At 39.1% G+C, this 12,235-nt stretch overlaps 1 protein-coding gene across 1 annotated transcript in view; it reads right to left on the bottom strand.

Annotated features, from left to right (window-relative positions):
• Nucleotides 1-11,093, bottom strand: part of FAM81B (family with sequence similarity 81 member B) — a 55,948-nt gene extending 44,855 nt beyond the window's left edge. The window contains 4 exon segments of the mRNA XM_029941228.1: nt 4,409-4,473; nt 7,546-7,613; nt 7,616-7,713; nt 11,056-11,093. Of these exon segments, the coding sequence (XP_029797088.1) occupies nt 4,409-4,473; nt 7,546-7,613; nt 7,616-7,713; nt 11,056-11,093 (269 nt within the window).
• Between the last annotated feature and the right edge of the window lie 1,142 nt (nt 11,094-12,235).

Raw genomic sequence — 12,235 nt, 5'->3', positions numbered from 1 at the left:
GGTCAGTGAGACCAGAGAGCTGGCAGGATGCAAGAAGATTTGCCAGTTCATAAAAAAACCTTGCTAATGAACTCAGAGTGTCCCGTGTATCTCTCCTTCCCTAATTGCCCAGACTGTTTTGAGCTTTCTCACCTGGGAGCTGGTTGCTCTTAATGGTGGATATGATGTTGCAAAATAAAACAGGAAAGTCCTCCAATCTAGCATGACCTCTCCCATAGAAAGCTCAACCAACAGTGTTTTGTCTTCCTTTCTTGTGTTCTATAACATGAAATATCTGTCTTCATCACGTACTAAGAAAAGCAATGCATCACAATATAATACAATGTCTGCCCTGCTAGTAAGAGAAAATCTTGAAAATAAATACTTCCCAGGCCCTGAAGGCCATATTCTACTCACAAGGAGAAATCATCCATCATGCATTCTTTTGCCTCTTTTGCTTATAGTTTTATGTATTTTAAATACCATTCTTGGCTTTCAGCCAGACCCCTCATCCTCCCAAAATGTACTCATGAGAGAATTTCTGGGAAACAGATAGGCTACAGCCTAGCCTGGACAACTCCTCCATACCAAACAACTTCCTTTCCCTGGCCCAGGCGACTAGGGGGTCAAGTTTATACTTCCCTCTTTTTTATTCCAGCCATCTTTGCCTTGGCTTTGTAGCCACACCTCTGGAATGTCCTGCCTTAGAAACTTTGCTTGTCCACATGGCCATCTCCTAGTTTTTGCTCACCTCTGACTTCTCAGTGAGGTCCACCCTGACAGGCTATCTAACAATGTGCGTCCCTTCCTCCTGCTAGAATGGACTCTCTGTGAGAGCAGGAATCTTTTTCTGTGTTGTTCACTAATGACTATCTACCTAAGTGCCTAACACAGTGCCCAGCACATAGTAAATGCTCAGTAAGTATTTGTTAAGTGAATAAAAGGTAATAACCAGTTTTAGAAGACCAAAGAATTTAGGGATGGGAGAGACCTTAGAAATTATTTGATTCAGGGGCGCCTGGGTGCTTCAGTCAGTTGAGCATCCGGCTTCAGCTTAGGTCATGATCTCACAGTACATGGGTTCGAGCCCTACGTCAGGCTCTGTGCTGACAGCTAGTTCAGAGCCTGGAGCCTTTTTTCAGATTCTGTGTCTTCCTCTCTCTCTGACCCTCCCCTGTTCACACTGTCTCTCTCTTGCTCTCTCAAAAATAAATAAAATATTAAAAATTTTTTTTAATAAATTAAGAAAAGAAATTATATGATTAAGTGTTGAGAATTTTTTTCCAGCAGAGTCCGTTGAAGAAAAATAAAGAGAGATTTATGGGCAAAATTTTTTTTCTATTCAAAATTAAATCTCATGGGGTAATAATGTATGTTGTTAAATCTCAGCCATTTGCTTTATTGCATAAAAGAATGTTTGTGAGAAATTACGGCCAGAGTGGCAAATAGAGGCAGCTTTCTAAGCTGCATTCTGGAAATGAAATCTGGATTTGATTTTGAACACAGATAGCCCTTGGGACTCAGTCGGCTGATCATAACTTAAAACTCCACCCCATTTTATAGAAGAGGCAGAGATTGCCCACAAAGAAAAGACATTTTCTTTTTCTCAAGGTCCTATAGCTAATTAGATGCAAATTCAAGAAAGGACCCGAGGTGCCTGGCCTCCATGTGGTGATCCTCCCACCAGCAGGGAAAAAAAGAAGAAAAAGAAAAAAGGCTTTTTGGTGCTCTCCTGTTCAGTGAAGCTTAAATGAGCATTGGCTACATCATCACTGTGAATCAACAAACACATTGTGGAAATCAGAATTACTTACTGCCTTTAGTATAATGTCACCGTAGATGTCCTGTAAATGATTGCAAGCATTCTGCCTCCCCCCGCTCCGTGATTATTAATATGACCCAACATTTAACAAGGACTAATCATGTGTGGCTGTTGCTCCAACTGCCCGAGGCTGGGAAGAGCCTTGGCAGCTGGTGTTTTGCCAGGCCGGTGAATGTGCATGTCTCTAGCCAAACCTTTTTCTTAGGGTATGTAGTATTGGTTTTGTGGCTCATTCTCCCTTTTTTATTTTTATTTTTTGGCTGCTGTTATAATTTATTTATTTATTTAGTATTACCTATAAATATTCCCATATAGATTTATAAGGCAGAACCTCTGAGACTATGTAATATATATTCAGGTAGTTTATTGAGTTTAGAATGACTTTTGCTTGTGTAAGTACCCTCTTTGCATATCAATAAATCTGTTGTCACTCAATGAATACTAGGACTTGAAGGATGAAGCTATTTTTTAAAATTGTTTTTTATGTTTATTTTATTGGATTTAGCATGTCAGTTCCAAGTATCTTCACTGACTATTGAAATGCCTGCGTGCCATTTTGCTTTTCCAGTTAATCAGCTACCCAGGAGTCTACTCCACAAAGCAGAGTCCTAAAGATTCAGTTGTTCCACTAGATTCTCCATTCAGTCTGTCCACTATGGTTCCGCAGAAATCAATATTCAATGCACCGTGATAGGCTACTACTGTAGGGGAATCAGAAAGCGTAAGATCCTATAGTCCCTGCGTTTTGAGAGCTTGCAGCCTGCTCTGGGAGATTAGAGGGGAAAGAAACAAAACAAAACAAAACAAAACAAAACAAAACAAACATCTCAGGTGGTACATAGGAGTTGTACACACATGGCTTAGGCCACAATCAAGGGAGAAATGAGTGTCAGCACTAGGTCATCTTCATTGTGCTTTTGTTTTCAATTACACAATATTTCTCCTCCACTATTTTGTCTTAATTATAGTTTCTCTGGAATCCAAGAAATGGCAAAAATTTCCTTAGATTTATTTTTAAGTTTGTCATTATCTTCCAGGAATTTGTTCTGTCATCTCCTGGTTTGTAGGTCAGCAGCTTGGGCTGAAAGAAATCCCCTTAGGTTCATACTGGAATTTCATAAATCAGAAGAATGATTTCTATTTTCTATTGTCATGTGTCGATTCAAGTAGGAATAAGTCTCCCATTCCTCCTTTGATGGCAAGTTTAGCTAATTTGTCCATCTAAAATAATTATTTTTATGCCTACCACATTCATTGTCCTTAACTCAGAAAAAAAATGTCACCTATCTAAATATTGTATTTTTCAACATTAGAAAATCCTTTTTCTTTGTTTGGTTTCATTTTCACTCAATTATGGCCTTATTGTCATATAGGCAAATGTGAGTTATGGGCAGTATGAAAAGAGGGGCTAAAATATTGTGGTTGAACTATTTGTGATATGTTTATTCAATTGGCTAAAGATTAGGGAAATCCTTAAGATGAACAGATTGTGATAAAAAAATCAGTGAATTTAAAATGTTTATCCTCTTCAAAAAAATTTTTTTATCATCTTCATTGTTAAAGGTAATTTAAAAAAATACAAATTCAGTATTTAGATTTTTTCTTCTCATCAACCCATTTCATTTGTTTTATATTTTTCTTCTATGTCATAATGTATATTTTAGAACCACAATTATTTTAAAGCTACAGTGGGTCCTATGAGCTTCTAATCAAACCTCTTTAATTGGCAAATAAAAGAACCAAAGCCAAGAGATGTTAAGGGCCTGCCTGAGGTCATACAAGACAATAGTGGAAGTCCCGAGACTAAACCCCAGGTGTCCTAAAAACATTAATTGTTGCATCAGACCAAATCCTCTGACATACATGCAAAATAGAAAACAATTCAAACGAATATGCATTGCTTCTGTGATCCCACCTTTACAAACTAGAGTCCTAGGATCTTTTGGACATTGCACATTGTATTAATAACAGGTCATATTTGCAAGTCCCCAGAGTTGACTCCCTTCCATAGACCTTCTGTGGATGAGCTCCAGGCGTGGCACTGGAAACAGCAGCAACAAAAGTTTCTGATGATTAATTTGATATGTCTACAAATTCTCTGAGTTTTTATAATGAAATTGTTACTTGGTTTACTTTAAAAATCAAAGTTAACAGTATTGTGTTGTAATAGAAGAACTTATGTTCTACACTGGGAGAAATATTATTCCTATATTTATACATAGCAGATCACTTGTTATTGTTAACACTTTCAAATTTATAATTCTAAGAACAGCTATTTGTTTTGTTTTATTAATATTAATAAGCATACTTACAGTTGAAAAAAGTTAACAGTATTAATCTTTTCATAATTCACTTATTCTGTGATATTCATAATCTATAGGAACCTATGGAAGTTATTTAAATAGGAGGCTGTAAAACTGGCTCATTTTCTGAATCAGAAAGGAATGATATAGAGAGGTTCATCTTCTGAAATGATTTAATATGGTCTCTTCTGTAAGCAGAAACTTAGCTTAGATGAATTCAAACATCTTACTCAGGCATTTGAATCTCTAGCTGAATCATTAAATATACTAGGTAGTTAAAACCAGTTGTAATTTACAGACTTACTTGTCAACATATTCAACTAGATCCATAGAATTCTTAGCTGACATTGTGGCTGGAGATAATCTTACCTAAAATAAAGGTCATGGGTTTAAAATGTATCATCAACTGCTTTATACAGAAGTCTTATCCATATTATTTTTATATAAATATTTTAGTTTTAAACAAAATATATCTCATAGACTATCAGCCCAGTTAAACATGCACATACCCCATCTGTGTTTCTGGAGATTAAAACCAAAATCAAGTTCCGGAAAGATACTAGAGAGCTGCATTTGATAGATTGGTATCACAGAAAACAACAAGTCAAAACTATGGATTATTCTTGGAACAATTTTTAAATGAAATATCCAATGATTATTGGTTTATTTACTAAAGAGGTTCTCACAGAGTAAATTATTCCAACATGCTAATTTCTGAGGGGAATCATATTTTTCAAAAACAAACCCTTAAACTGGAAATCTAGTCTATCCAGGCAATTTTGTTTTCTAGGAAACCTTGATGTCAGATACTACAGTCAATGAGAAGTAAAAGTAGAGCACAGTTATGTACATAACTTACTAGTATTAAACAAAGCTGGCTGTATAAACACTTAACTAATTCAATAACATGGTGCTACTAAAAAGTTCCGCTAGCATCAACATTCATAGTATTGCGGCATTTCTAGGAGGAAAGAGTACACCAAATGCACTCATTGTTTGGCATATGCTAAAAGTGTTTTAAACTCTAATGTTCTTTATTTTTAAGATCAAAAACAGGACACAGATTTATGTTCATTGTAATCACCCATCGTTGAACTGGATTCACCGGGGAGAGTATGAGTAGTATTCCACCTCAGCTTAAAACTTAAATAAAATATTTCCCTGGGATATTTTGCCTTGGTTTACGTTATTGTACACTATAATGGTGAGCAGAGTAATTTAAGACCCACATATAGAAATCATTCTTTTTGCAAATGCCTAAGGAACTTACCACTTCTTACTTCTTGCTGTAGGGCCTAAGAGACTTAATTCGAAAACTCTCTCCTCCAATAAAACTTACAAACAAACTAACAAAACATATTGAGACGTATTATCAAGGAAGCCAATAAAGAATCCTGACAATAGGGTCTCCTGACCCTGCTGACTTGGTATTGGGCAACCAGCCCCGGCTCCAGACTGCTCAGAATGGAACCAGTGATCGCCATGATGGTGCCGTAGGCCCTTCCCCCCCATTGCCGAATGGGGTCTGCATTGGGTCTGATGCGCTGAAGCCGAGTCTTCCCCTGCAGGATGTACATACACTGATCCACGGGGCACTCAGGTGTCCACGTTAAGGAAACCCTCCTAACTTCCTAGAGAACATGACTGGCCTTCTGCTCTGGGTTGTGTTTTGACTCCAGTTTTGAGCTGGAACAGAACTGGGTCCTGGGCTCCTGACCTACTTAATGCTGGTTCTTCCCTTCTCCCCTCACCATGGCTCTCCTGGCCTGTGCAAGTGAGTCAGTGGTATTTCCTCAGCAACCAGCTGGCCCCAGGCCTTTCATGTTTGGCACCTAGCAGCCCTTTACTTCCGTGGAATAAGAGAGTATGTGAATATTATGTCCAAGGACATTACATTACTGGGCTGTTGTCTCCTTCCCCCTTCTGAAGCAAAACAATTGGATATATATCTCTTATATTATTAATTTTTAAGTCTTATTTTGAAGACTGTCAATAGAATCCTCTTTAAAACACAACTGATATACTTTTAAAGTAACAAACGTTAAACCTGACCACAGAGGCAAATTTGGAAAAATATAGAAGAGTAAAAGGTACAGAAAAAAGAAATTCTCATTGTAATTGTACTACTTACATAGAGCAAAAGTCATTAACATTGTGGCATATTTGTTTCCTCTTTCTTCTATGCAATTTTTGATGTACCTAAGATAGTATGCAAATTCCTCTATCCTTGCTAATTTAATATAGGAGTCACCTCTGTTTCATCCCTATTCCTACAAGCTAGAATGTAATTATATAACAAATCTCATGAACAACATGGGACTTTACATGTGTGTCAGTTTTCATCTGCTTTACAATAATACTTTAAAATGCTGTGATCATTTATGGCCTAATGGCCTATAAAATACTTTCACATATATGATATCCTATAAAGTGGGAATCATTGTCATTACTGAGATCATATTTTATTACAGAAAAAAATTAAGATGATTCTTATTTTTTTTAATTTATTTTGAGAGAGAGAGAAAGAGTATGAGAGAGTGTGAGTAGCAGGGGGTGAGGAAGGAGAGACAGATAATCTCAAGCAGCCTCTGCAAGGAGCCTGACATCAGGCTCAAACTCATGAACCGTGAGATTATGACCTGGGCCAAAACCAAGAGTCAAATGCTTGAACAACTGAGTCACCCAGGCACCCCTAAGATGATTATTTTTATAGGTGAGGAATCTGAGGATTACAGAAGTAGTGGACTTGTTCAAGGTCCTATAAATGATGATGATAATCATATTACAGCTTTGACTGAGTCCCTCTCACATGCTAAGCCCTTTTTCTTAGAGGCTGATTTGAATCTCATCTTTGTATGTTAGACCTAATTAGCCCATTTTGTAGAAGAGGAAACAGAGAGGTTAAGTAATTGCTAACAGTCACACAGCCTGTGTATGGTACAGCCATCAGATAAGAAAGCTCAATGCTTGATATTGACATTGTGCTAGCTTTTTAGTGCTCTTTCTCTCACAAGAGGCTGCATCCACTGAAGAGGGTGAAAACTCCTGCTTCCTTGAATGCTTTTTTCATTAATGACAAGCACCAATAAAAGGAACTTATTTACCTATTCTCTTTTTCATGTTAGAGATGAAGTCTGTATCTTGAATTTATCATAGTTTCTTTTGAATCTTTATAAAAAATAACTGTCAAATTTTAGTTAATATTGAGCCCTGCATATTAAAAGTCAGGCCGATGAATGTATTCAAAAATTGAGGCCCTTTTTCTTTTCAGCTTGTGCTGTCATCAGTCACTTCCTCAAAGCAGAACAAACAAGAAATGTAGGTAGAGTGAAAAGAAAAGCAGTTCTTCTAGGACTCCTTAGAACTCTCTGAACAATGCTAAGCTTTAAAGAAGCTGAACAAAATATTCTATGTTTACTATGAATGTCTAAAAGTACTTGCTTTCTTTTCTTGGTCACTGACTGAGCCAGGATGGGGGCCATCAGGTTCATTCCGCTGTTCTTCTGCAGTGGCGAGGCATTTTTGTTTACACCTGTATCTAGGCAACCAGAATGCTGACTCAGATCAGGAAATAAGGCAAGTGAATTCTTGCAGTGGTGGTTAATCTTTCTTTTAAGGGCAGTTTCTGTACAGATAGTGAAAGTTAAGGGAGGGTTTTTTTTTTTTTTTTAATGTTTATTTTTGAGAAAGAGACAGACAGAGTGTGAGCCAGGGAGGGGCAGAAAGATGGGGAGACACAGAACTGAAGCAGGCTCCAGGCTCTGAGCTGTCAGCACACGCCTGACGCGGTCTCCAACCCACCAACAGTGAGATCATGACCCGAGCTGAAGTCAGCCGCTTAACCAACTGAGCCACCCAGGCGCCCCAAGGGAGGCTTCTAATTTACTTTACACACTCCTCTTGTGTTCTCCCCTACGTGATTTCTTCACCAGGTCCCCATCACACCCAGAGTCAGCTACAAGAATTTATCATTCCGGGTACTTCCATCAGACACTTAGGAAACTTTGTTGAGACACACTCATTTAGAGCTATAAAATAATAGGATGCCCCAAGCCATCCAAGGATCTTCTTTGGGATTTATTACCTTGTTTATACGTAATAAGAAATATAAATCAGGTAGTAAAGAATGAGAGTTTAGAGACCTTGGGTAATCCATGAGTTAAATACCTGCGCTCATGATGCTTGATTTCTTGGCTTTATTTTTTATTGATTTGATATTTTTTGAAAGGGAGCAGAGCTTTTTTGCCTTGTCTTTCAGAAAGCCAAGGCACTAAGGAAACCGGACTGCAGTTTAACTAATGTCTTTATGTTTCTGGGGCATCTTCCTGGGGTGGCTCAGGAAGGATCTGTGACGTCAGTGGAGTTGACCCCACACTTTAAGTCAAGCTGCTGGGATTTCAGACCTTCAAGGGTTTTCGTTACAGCTCATTATCATAAAACCACTAGGTCATTCATCTCTTGGTCTCATTGGATGGGAATGAGACCATCCAATTCACATTCACACCTCCACCTGATTTTACCTTCACATTTGATGGAAGACGAGTTTCCATCAAATTAGACAAAGAGAATGAACTATCCCTATACTCCCCACTCTTCTTCCAAGTGTGCCGGTTCAGGAAGTTAACTCTTGTAGGCCACTAGGGGGAGTCTCACAAAGAAAGCAGCATCAACGACAGGCTTGGTGGGTCCAGGTTTTAAGCAAATTAAAATCTTGCACTTTGGCTCTGTAGAGAAAATCATGTTCGGTTACTTGGTCAAAAAGATGTTGATTGTTTCAGCTCTGAAATAATCTCCTGAGTTCTAAGATTGGAATTTTCATATTTTGGTAGTACTACTTGGTCTTCATATACAGAAATTATATTATAGGTTGAGTTACTTTTCAAATTATGGTGTGCCAGATTTGCCTTGCTCTGAAGATACATAGTGTTCAGGATGCCAAATGAGAAACTTAGATCCCACAGATAAATGCTGCCTATGATTTTTCGTGCCAGTGGTATGTCTTCTAGTGCTCAGCCCTTAAAACTTAGAAATACAGTATTTCATGGTTTGCAAGCTGTCCAAACGGCTCATTACACCATCCTAATCATCATTTTATCAAGCACCAGGGGAAACAGCACACTGTAAGTGAGAGCAATGGCTATGGACACCAAGAGAGTGGGTTAGAACCCTGACTCTTCAACCACCTGGTTAACTGGGCAACATGACCTCATGTTTTCAAGACTCAGTTTTCTCATCTGTAAAGAGAGCTGATAATATTGATCTCATAAGGTGGTTGAGGATTAAATGCAATGATACAGTTAAAGTACTCTGCTGAGCGCCAAGCCAGGAATTCACTAAAAGGTAGCTATTATTAGTGATTATTTCTCAAGGTGGCAATTATCCAAGAAATAGATACAGGGTCTGTGTGAGAAAGGAAAACTGGGTTTGACCTTGCTAAGAAACTTTTTGTGGTTCTCTCTCTCCTTAAATTCAGCTTCAAGTCCATAACATTTGGCTAGAAAAATGGACTTGAATGAAATAAGAATCTAATGTGTTCTCTAAATGGTTTTTTGGTTATTCACATAGGAGTGCAGTAGGATGTTTGTACCATTGGATACCCACCTGCCCAATGTATGTAAAATCCTTCCTAGAAGGCAGTAATCTTCCAAGATCTCTCCTAATCCAGGCCTACTGAGAGTAGAGCCTAAAGGCACAAAACCCAATAATGTTCCATTTTGTCTTAAAAACTTAAAACTGACATTATATTCTGATATAACTCTAAATATAGGCATAAGGAAATAATCATGACATGGTGGGCATTTAAAGGGGTTGGTGAGTGTTGAGGGTCAGTGGAGAGACCCACTGTGTGCTGTGCACGACACAGCCCTAGGAGGAACTTTCACACGATAAAACTAGATTTTCATATTTGTTACAAGTTTTCACACATATGTCAAGAAAATATCTCATTCTCAGGGCACCACTGTGGCTAAGTCAGTTAAGTGTCCAACTTCGGCTCAGGTCATGATCTTGTGGTTTGTAAGTTTAAGGCTTGCATTGGGTTCTGTGCTGACAGCTTGCAGCCTGGAGCCTGCTTCGGATTCTGTGTCTCCCTCTCTCTCTGCCCCTCCCTCGTTCATATTTTGTCTCTACAAAAATAAGCATTAAAAAAATTAAGGAAAATAGCTTATTCTAAGAAGCTCAGTATATTAGGACAGTTTTCCTTTCTTTTTTTTTTTAATAGTTTATTTTCAAATTGGTTTCCATATAACACCCAGTGCTTCTCCCCACAAGTGCCCCCCCCCCATGACCATCACCCCTTCCCTCCCTCTCCCTCCCCCTTCAGTCCATGGTTCGTTTTCAGTATTCAGTAGTCTCTCATGATTTGTGTCCCTCACTCTCCTCAGCTCTCTATCCCCCTTCCCCTCCCTATGGTCCTCTGTTAGGTTTCTCCTGTTAGACCTATGAGTGCAAACATACGGTATCCGTCCTTCTCTGCCTGACTTATTTCACTTAGCATGACACCCTCAAGGTCCATCCACTTTGCTACCGATGGCCAGATTTCATTCTTCCTCATTGCCATATTATCAGGACAGTTTTCTATAATCTCTTCTGATGTGTTGAACATTTAACATTTTAGAAGATGTTTCTCAGGTACCATCTCATGATTCTTCTAAGAAAGGCAGTGCAGACACGAATATTCTGACTTTGCAGATAAAATACAAGGAGGTTCAGAGAGATTGGCTCACATAAGTGGATAGTGAAACCCTGGCTGACCAGACCCCAGGGCAGCTAACCCTTAGCCTTGTGTACAGCCCCTTCCCTGGATAATCACACTGGATTCTGCTAAGGTGTAAGTGTTGGACTTCCACTGTATAGGGTGCTCAACATGAAGGGAGTCCTTAATGCTCCCTGGCAATTATATTCTATTTCCTTTCCACAGGACTCTCCTGCTCTCCTAGATGACCCTCTTACCTTTCCTCTGCCCTCAAACTGCCATTGGCTGCTGCCATCCTCCCTCTCAGCTCATGACCTTTCCTTCCTATTTAATCAAGAAAACAGAATTATAAGAACAGGATTTTGATGAGCCCACATGCTATATCCACAGACCCACATGCATGTTTGTCCAAAAATGTTGCCCTCGCTCCTGTTCCAGCGAGTGAGCCATCTGTGTTCCTTGTTCAGCCTACCCGTCAGTCGTCCTTAAGTCCTACTCCCTCTCAACTATTCAAGAACCCTCTTCCCATTTTGCTATAACATTCTCATCACAATACAAACACATTTTTTCCCCTTCTTCCCACCTTAAAGCAAACAAACAACCTTCTTTTAATCCTATATATCAACTACCACTTTTTGCCCCCTTTCCTGCACAGGAAAACTCCTTGAAAGTTTTTCTTTATTTTTCTCTTTCTTATTTCGCTCTTTGCTGTGGTCTACATTGTGTGTCGTCCCCTGCTCCTCTCCCCTTCGTATGTTGATGCCCTAACCCCAGACGGGCTGAATGTGGAAATAAGGACTTTTAGGAGGTAATTAAGGTTAAATGAAGTCATAAGCGTGAGGTTCTAACCTGATAGGATTGATGGCCTTATAGGAAGAGAAAGAAATCTCAATTTCTGTCTTTGCACACACACACTGAGGAAAGTGAGAACACAATGAGAAGGTAGCTGTCTGCAAGCTAGGTAGAGGGGTCCTCACCCCGGAACTGAATCTGTTAGCACCTTGATCTCAGACTTCCGAGCTTCCAGAACTATAAGAAATTAATTTCTGTTGTTTATGCCAAACAGATTATGATATTTTGTTATAGCAGCCTGAGCAGACTAAGACATTCTTGAATGACTAGAATCAGGCTCTCTGTCCCAGGCCAAGTTCCACTAAAATTGCCCTTGTCAGGGTCTCCTGTGACTTCTTTGTTGTCTATCCAATGGTCAGCTGTCAGTCTTCCTGTCATTTGCCCCATCAGCAGCATTTAACAGAGTTGAGGGCTGTCTTTTCCTTACTTGGTTCCCAAGGCAACATGTCTCTTGTGGCCCTGCTATTCCTTCCCACGGGTTTCTCATTCATCTCCCCTCCCTCATCATCTGAATACGTGATTAATGATTTCCGTTTTCTCAGAGCCTTCCTGAAGGTCCCATGTCCTGGGAATCCTGAGCTCTGG

The sequence above is a fragment of the Suricata suricatta genome, chromosome 6 (genome assembly GCF_006229205.1).
Source record: "Suricata suricatta isolate VVHF042 chromosome 6, meerkat_22Aug2017_6uvM2_HiC, whole genome shotgun sequence".
Classification (NCBI taxonomy): Eukaryota; Metazoa; Chordata; class Mammalia; order Carnivora; family Herpestidae; genus Suricata; species Suricata suricatta.
This window is presented reverse-complemented; position numbering and strand designations above follow the sequence as displayed.